This window comes from Mus pahari, chromosome X, assembly GCF_900095145.1.
Source record: "Mus pahari chromosome X, PAHARI_EIJ_v1.1, whole genome shotgun sequence".
NCBI lineage: Eukaryota > Metazoa > Chordata > Mammalia > Rodentia > Muridae > Mus > Mus pahari.
Genome location: NC_034613.1, coordinates 2,262,553 through 2,271,518, shown reverse-complemented (window position 1 = coordinate 2,271,518; position 8,966 = coordinate 2,262,553). Strand labels below are relative to the sequence as shown.

Here is an 8,966-nt window from a genome sequence, read left to right as displayed (position 1 = left end):
GGAACTCACTCTGTAGACCAGGCTGGCTTCGAACTCAGAAATCCTCCTGCCTCTGCCTCCCAAGTGCTGGGATTAAAGGCGTGCGCCACCACGCCTGGCGAATTCTATATTCCTGACAATGTCTTTTTGGCCCCAGGAATAAAACTGCTATGAGCATTCTATTTTTACATGTACATACATGTGTGCATATACATATACATACACACAGCTGTTCTCATTTACCTTTAACTATAGACAGGTAAATGGCTGGCTTTTATGGTAGCTATGGTTACAGTTTTAGGGGCAAAGCTCAGCACTCTAGTGCTTACTTGGCACATTCAAGGCCCTGGGCTTCATTCATTAAGGCTGCAAGAGCACCCTACCAAACTGTTTTCAGAAATGATTGTACAGTTACAGTCCCATCATGACAGCAGAGTTCTGGTTCCTGCACATCCACTTGGTGCCATCACGTGTTTCCTAAATTAGTCCCTGTAGTAGATGTGATGGTTTTAATGTGCTTTTCCTTGAGGACTAATGATGCTGTGAGCACCTTCCATATGTTAATTGGCCATTTGGAAATTCTTTGGGAAGAACCTATTTAAAGCCCTTGCCTGTACTGGGGTTATGGTTTGGGAGAGGTGTTGGGAATACAACACAGGGCCTCAGACATGTTCTGTCAGTGAGCTACGCTCTTGGATCTTCCAATTAACTGCTCACTCTTTCATGCATGTGTTCATACATATGTATGTGTTCATATGTATGTGTGCACAAACTTGCTCTGTCCCCCTCCCACCCCCACCTTTCACTTTCCATCTTCTATTTTTATTTTTCAGACGGAGTCTCATGCAGTCTGTGTTGGCTTCTAAGTATCTATGTAGTTAAAGGATGAATTTGAACTTCTCATCCTCCTGCCTCTACCTCCCCAGTGCTAAGATTACGGGCATGCACTGTCACGCCTGAGCCACACGCTCCATCATTTATACCTCCTTCTATACTGCATACCATGTAACCTCAGCAACATTGTTCCATATCAGCCTTTACACAGACTATATAAACACACACCTTAGAAGCAAAAGTACTACCTCCATTGTACACAGTATTATAGCATTTGCTATCTTACAGTGATTATCATAGATACAAGTTCTATTTCCTGGCTTAATTCTTCATGTATCTCTGTTTCCCTCAGGGAAAGAGTATTCCAAGGGAGACAGCCGATATATCCTGTAAGTATTTTGCCTCTGTTAGTGGAAACCTGCATTGGTTTGTGACAATGGTGAGTTGGGGGCATTAATGAGAGCACAATGATGCTAGTGTCCTCTTTTCTCTTGCAGTAGTGACAACTTCATCGTCAGTATGGAGACTGTCACAGCTTGTCTCTGGGGACCACTCAGCCTATGGGTAGTGATTGCCTTTCTCCGCCAGCAACCCTTCCGCTTTGTCCTACAGCTTGTGGTGTCTATGGGTGAGAAAGCCTATACCTGGCACTTCCATGGTTACTGGGGGAATCCATAGACACAGGCACATCCCTGTGGGTGAGCTCTCCTAAGTGTCCATTCAGGGATGAGACATGCTGAATTATAGGGTCCTTGGAGTCCTGATACACCTAAATCCCTGTCTGTGCTTGCCTTTCCAGCCGCAATATATATTCCTCTTCTCTCTCCATCAGAGTTTCCTACAAAGGTTACATGATATATTTGATGCTGCCCAACACTCCTGGGTCCCCCAGAACCAGGCCCCGGAGTGTTAGCTTTCATTTGTTTGCTTACTTGAGCTCTCTTTCGTTCTGAAATCCTGATTTGTTGTCACGCATTCTAGGATTTTAAGCTTGCCTTCAGTTCTATTATGAGCTGCCCTGAGTTGAAGTCTCCATGCTCTTGCTGGGTATGGAGGTGCATGGGTATGTGCTTATAATCCTGCCATTCAGAAAGCTAAGGCAGGATGATTGTGCGGTGGAAGTCAACCTAGGCTACATAGCAAGTCTCTCTCTCTCTCTCTCTCTCTCTCTCTCTCTCTCTCTCTCTCTCTCTCTCAAACACACACACACACACAGGTGGGGTGGGGTGGGGTGGGGAGGGAGGGAAGGTTGGGGAGAAGAAGGCAAGAAAAGAAAAAAATCCCCCAAACTCTTGATTTCTGAAATGTGTACCTCGTTACGTCTGATTTCCAGCTTTGGTTTCAGAATGTGGGTTGAGTTCTTTGAAGAATTGCCTTGGGGGATGCCATGGAGTAGAGCCTGGCTTGTCCTCCTTGTCCTCACGAGGACTTTTCCTTCTCTTGCCTCCCACAGGCCAGATATACGGGGATGTGCTGTACTTCCTGACAGAGCTACGCGATGGATTCCAGCATGGGGAGCTAGGCCACCCTGTTTATTTCTGGTTCTATTTTGTTGTCATGAATGCTATATGGTTGGTGGTACCAAGCATCCTTGTGCTTGATGCCATAAAGCATCTCACTAGTGCCCAGAGCATGCTGGACAGCAAAGTCACGAAAATTAAGAGCAAGCATAACTAAAGAGCCAGAAGGTGGGCTGAGTCCCTGCTCATGAGGCGCTCTCCTCACTTCCCAGAAGACTCAAATCCTCTTCCCCCTCGCACAGGTTGGAGGGTCAGAACTATCGGACTTGTACCACTCAGACCTGATGAGTGAGCACACAAAGGGCCAGAGTCAGAAAAGGTAGGGAACAAGCTGAGCTACTGCCAGGAACCAGAGGGAAAAGATGGAAGAGAAGGTGGCAAGTCCGTGATGGTGGCAACTTCCAAAACCAGGAAATAAAATGTCTTTAACTATAACACTGAGAGATATTTAATTACTAATCCCAGAAATGTCATATAACTAGCCCCACGGATTTCTCCCATTACTTCACCATCCGTAAACGTCCATCATCACATACATCTACCATGTCTGCCCTTTACAAACCCTTAACACTGACTGACTCCACACACGGTCATAATTTACCCCATAGAACCTAGAACTCACTCTACAGACCTCCCTTCAAGATCACGCTATCACTTACCCCATAAATCCTTCCAGTAACCTCATAGTCTTCTCATATAGCTTGGCTGCCTAAACAAAATGATATGGAGACTTGTAAGCAACAGATATGGCTGTTCTCAGGACTGGAGCCAGTTAGTCAATGTGTCAGGAGGTTTGGCTTTATTTTTTGTCTGAAGTCTCTCAGATGTTCTCACGTCTCCCCGTGTCCCCTGATTCTGCTGTTTGTATTAGAACAACTTTCCTCTTAGGACCCCATTCAGATTGGATTAGGGTCTTAGCAAGATAGTCTCATTTTTATCTTAATCACATCTTTTAAAAGACTCTGGCTCTAAGAGTCTTGGCCACCTTCTCAGGTTCTGGAAGTGAGGACTTCAGTATATGGACTCGAAGAGGACACAGTTCAGTCCATACATCCCTGCCCTCTGGACTCCCTAAATCCATGTCCTCCTTGCATGCAAACTTTGTTTATCCCATCCCGCATCCTCAAATCCTTTGATCATTCTAGAATCACCTTTTCAGAGGTGAGGTTGAAGTGCTAGAGATCAAAAAGAATCCAGAGTCTGAAACAAAACGGCCTGTATCCCTGGGCCGTGTCCGTCACTCATGAATGGTCTTTTTCATTTCGTTTTGTTTTGTTTTTTTGAGCCATGGTCTCATTATATAACCTAAGCTACTGTGGAACTCACTATGCTAGGATTGGAGGTATATGCCACTAAGCCTAGCTTTTGGCTAGTTGATTCATTCATTCATTCATTCATTCATTTGGAGACAAGGTCTTGCTATGCATTCCAGGCTGATCTTTCCATGAAACTCAGGCTGAAGTTGAACTGGTGATCTTCCTGGCCCTTCTAACTCAGTTTCTCCAGTAGTGATATCATGCTTGTGCTACAATGCCTAGTTCCCTGCATGGATTTTTAAAAAACTATACCTTTATTCTAATGTATCCTGTGCACCACAGTGTGTAACACCTGTGGGAGCCAGAAGAAGGTAGCAGATCCCCTGGGACTGGATGGTTGTGAGCCACCATAGAAGTGCTAGAAGAGTTGCCAGTGCTCCTAACCCCTGATCTCCTCTGGTATGGATTTTAACCCCAAGACTCACCTGAATAAGCATAAGAGGTGTGAGTCACCCTGAGGCAAGAACTCCTGTTTTGCAGTTGAATGGGGAAAGAGGAATAAAAAGGAAAGGACATACTGCTTCTAGGTATGGTGGAGGAGAAAGTTTATTGTAGAGATGCAGGAGAGCAGAGGCAGAGATATCTGGGAGAGTCTAGAGTGGCCATGACCAGACTGAGCTGGGCCATTGGAGAGACAGGGATAGGGAGGGAGAGAGGGGAACCAGATGCAGCAGCTAGGAGGACAAAGGTACAAAAGAGGCAGGTAACCAAATGGCTGGATCATATAGGGAAGAGCAGCCCAGTCCCCGACCGGAGAGGGTGGGGTATGCCTGCCACACCCTGTAACTGGTAGGGACTGAGGGACACTGGGCAAACCTGGCAGCTAGGTCTCCTTTGATATGTTAAGTAGGCACCTCAGCCTTTTGTCCCTGGTTTGAAAGTTAACTGCTGTGAACCTGTGAAACAAGATGAGTGTTCTGTTTACAAAAGGCAAAGGCAAAGCCAGCAAGCAGTAGGGCACACCTTTAATCCCAGCGCTCAAGAGGCAGAGGGGGACAAATCTCTTGCGAATTCCAGGCCTGTCAGAGCTCCGTAGTGAGCCCCTGTCTGGGTTGGGGGGTGGGTGGGAGAGCAGTGGAGAACTTGAAAGGAGAAAGGGATCATCACAGGTTCCAAGTAAGTTAAATGTCCACTCTGTTCAGTCTTGGCATGGTTCTCTGTCTTCTGCCTTTGAACCTACGGGGAACAAAATGTACTCTCAACCCTGGGTGGCAACTTGTCCCACTAAAACCGAGGAACAGCCTGCCTTTCAGAACTAAGGAGTAGACCATTCTACCACTGGAATCCTCGTTGCACAGCCTGAAACCCCTCCTGTTCTATCCTATAGAAGTTATTTTGCCCATCCCCATCTCAGCTGTCGGTCTGTGCTGGTGTTATCCCACCTCTGCTCCTGGATTCAAATAAGATAGCTGCTTAGATCCGTAAAATATACCCAGCAATGACTTTTATGATTGTCTAGCCATCTAACCACACCCTTGGTCTTTCCTCTAAAACACCTTCCTGGTTTATGCATTATGGGTTAGGCTAAAAATGTTCTAAATCCTGCTCTCCTTTTTTTTTTTTTTTTTTTTTTGTTTTTTTTTGGTTTTTTTTTTGAGACAGGGTTTCTCTGTATAGCTCGAGCTGTCCTGGAACTCACTTTGTAGACCAGGCTGGCCTCGAACTCAGGAATCTGACNGCCTCTGCCTCCTGAGTGCTGGGATTAAAGGCGTGCACCACCATGCCCAGCTCCTTTTTTAAAGAAAAAACAAAAAAATTTCCAAAGCAGAGTTTCTCTGTTTACTCTGTCCTGGAACTCTGTAGACCAGGGTGACCTCGAACTTACCAAATGCTTGGATTGAAGGTGTGTGCCAGCACCACACCCTGCTCCATGCACTTCTTTTTCTTATAAATATATATTTGTGTGTGTGTTTAAAGATGTATTTATTGTTATGTATGTGAATACACTGTTGCTGTCTTCAGACATACTAGAAGAAGGCATCAGATGGTTGTGAGCCACCATGTGGTTGCTGGGAATTGAACTCAGAACCTCTATAAGAGCAGTCAGTGCTCTTAACTGTTGAGCCATCTCTCCAGCCCCCAAACACTTCTTTTTCAATTGCTCTGTTCCCATTCATATTTTTCTATTGCAACAAGGAGAAACCAGATTTCAGCACTTTTCCCCTTTTTTCCTTTCTTTTTGTGTGCTTCTTTCCCTTTGTTTTCCAGATAGGTTCTCATGCTGTGGTCCAGGCTGGTCTGGAACTAATTATGTAGCCAGACTTGCCTACTATTCACGGCTGTCCTCTTGCTTCAGTCTCTTGTGTGGTGGGATTACAGATATGAGCAACATTCTTCAGTGCATTTCTTAGGAATCTTGGCTAAAAAAAAATCCAAGTTTATCACACACGAGTTCTACCTTTATTGGAATAAAGTCAATCAAGTTCTTTGCGTTCCTTCCGGTTTCTGTGTGTTCCTTAGTTCCATGTCAGATCTCAACAGAAGCACATGTAATGGCCATGGGTTTACTAAGTCTTTATTTTTTATTGTTTCTTAAATTATTATTATTTTATTTTATGTGTGTGGTTATTTGGCTTGCATGTATCTTTGTGCACCACATGCATGCAGGGCCCACTGAGGTCAGAAGAGGATATTGGATCCCCTGGAACTAGAGTTAGAGACAGTTGTGAGCTGCCATATGGGTGCTTGGAAATCAAACCTAAGTTTGACAGAGCAACCAGTGCTCTTGATGGCTGAGCCACCTCTCCACCTCATACCAACACACAGAGCTGTTGTCTTCCTGGGCTCCTGTAACAAAATACTGTAAGCTAGATGTCTTATAAACAACAGAAACTTCTTTCACAGATCTAGAACTAACAGGTTGGGCATCTAGTGAGGGCTACTTTTTCACTGTGTCTTTACATAGTTGAAGGTTTAGAACCCTGGTCTCAGCCAGGCAGTGGTGGCGCATGCCTTTAATCCCAGCACTTGGGAGGCAGAGGCAGGCAGATTTCTGAGTTTGAGACCAGCCTGGTCTACAGAGTGAGTTCCAGGACAGCCAGGACTATACAGAGAAACCCTGTCTCGAAAAAAAAAAAAAAAGGTGGATCTTTGTACTTTAAACGAAGAACAACAACTCTGGTCTCTTATTTGGCTGCTAAATCCTATATCCACCTCCTAATATTGTCACTCTGAAGATTAGACTTCAACATAGGAATGATAGAGAATGTTGAGACTATAAAAAAAAATCAAGCCTTTTTAAAGCACGTACCCCCAACCTCTTCCTCTACTCAGTTATAAAATTGCCTCCACATCTTTAGATGTCTCTATTAGTAGCATCCATCCTACTCGATAGCAAGTCTGTACTAACAATGTGCCACAGATCAAGAGGCTGTGGGACAATGGTATAGGCAGTTGCTCATATATCAGAGGCTGACCTTGAACTCTGGATCTCAACTACTGGGTTACAGGTGTTGTGTCTGGCTGCCAAGTGGTTAAGATAACAGAAATTTCCTGGGTCTGGTGGGGTACAGCGACTTGATAGGCCAAGGTAAGAGAATCCAAGTCCCAGGTCAGCCTTGACAACTTGGTAAAACCCTGTCTCAAAAGGGAAAAAGAGCACCAGGCATGTCCTACCATTCAGGAGGCAGAGGCAGGTGATTTCTGAGTTCGAGGCCAGCCTGGTCTACAGAGCGATTTCCAGGACAGTCAGGGCTACATGGAGGGACCCTGTCCCACAAAACCAATTGCAAAAAAATGGGGGTGGGGGTAGGGCTGGGGACACAGATTCATGGTAGAGTAAATACAATGGCTAACTGGTGAAAGGTCCGCCTTTAACTCACAGTACAACAAACAGAAGCCATTTGTTTTCTTTGGAGGCTGAAAGTTCACAAGTTCATGGTCAGGTTTGCTTTGTCATGAGTCACCTCTTCTTGTCTTCCTAAGGTGACCCTTCTTTGTACATGCCCATGTCCTAATCGCTTCTTCTCAGGGCACCGGGACTCAACCTGCCTGCCTCATTTTACCTTAATCACCTCTTTAAAGGCCCTACCTCCAAATAGAATCACACTATAAGTTACTGGAAATGAGAACTTGCACATGAAATTCTTTTAGAGCAGAATTCTCCTGATTATTCATCCCATATACCTGGCAGCACTACTACATCAAGCCGCAGAAACACCCACTACTCACTGGCTAAGTCCCCACCACAAAACCTAAAGATCCCCAGTCTCTAGCCCTACAGTCACCACTCCCTCGGAGACTTTATCACTTCCTTCATGGGTACCAGTACTAACTATGTCATTCATATTGCTCCATAGACTACCCACCATTCTCCTCACAGAGCCTTCCCCGATTCACTTAGCTTCCTGGCCCGTAATCACTCATTCCACAGACTCACCTCATCATGAACCATCAAATCTCTCACTCCATGGACCTTGCCATGCACCCCACAAATACTCCATCATAATTCACTCAGCTACACCAAGATTCCCCAATCTCACACAACACAATATTCCAGCATCAACCTTACAGGCCAGTACCAGTGTCTGCAGACCCCTATCATTCTACCAGTAACAGCATCTCATCAGTCACTTACAGATCCCCAAAAACCAACTACAGCCCCCCTACACACTCATTATTTGTCCCATAGGCTCCATGATTAACCCTTTCCCTTACTTCTCAATGTCCATTATTTACTGCCAAGATTCTCCACCAGTCAACTTACCCACCACTAGGCCACAAGTCCTCATCACCGTTTCCAGTCTCTCGATCACATCTAACACAGGCCTCATCACTGCTCCCACAGAGTTTCCTTATGCCCTTTCCAGTCTTAAGCTGGACTTCAGTTCAAATCCTGGCTTCATTGAGGTTTTCTGTGTAGGTTTGGAGAAATGTCTTTTGTGTTTAAAGCAAGGAAACAGTTTTAAGCCACACATTCCAAAAGACAGCCTGATGACAGCAACTGGAATACACTGGCAGTCATGAAGTGTCTGGCCAAATGTTAAGACCAAAGTCCAGCATCATCTCACCGCGATCAACTATTTCACATGCTATCTCTTAATCCCTTGCCCTATTTAAAGCCATGCTGACTTTGCACTGCCTCACACACTAGGCACAGCCTCAATCTCTGTCCATTGTTCTACCTACTCTGTGCTACTTTACCCTCTGATCTTGAACTTCTCTCTCCACAGCCTTTAATACTGACATACTTCTCAATGGAGAGTGACCTGCTGTACAATAGTACTATTGTCTACCTCATTGACTTTTGAATGCAGATAAAATGAGTTGATAGATGAAGTCTGTCTAGTATATATACTTTGGTTTTTTTTTTTTTTTT

General features: G+C 44.9%; 1 protein-coding gene across 1 annotated transcript in view; it reads left to right on the top strand.

The window, feature by feature from the left end:
• Positions 1-2,770, top strand: part of Ebp (EBP cholestenol delta-isomerase) — an 8,606-nt gene extending 5,836 nt beyond the window's left edge. Inside the window, exons 3-5 of the mRNA XM_021188466.1 lie at positions 1,166-1,202; positions 1,311-1,441; positions 2,267-2,770. Coding sequence (XP_021044125.1) covers positions 1,166-1,202; positions 1,311-1,441; positions 2,267-2,490 — 392 coding nt within the window. The 3' untranslated portion in view covers positions 2,491-2,770. The remainder of the gene's footprint in view (positions 1-1,165; positions 1,203-1,310; positions 1,442-2,266) is intronic.
• Positions 2,771-8,966: the final 6,196 nt, after the last annotated feature.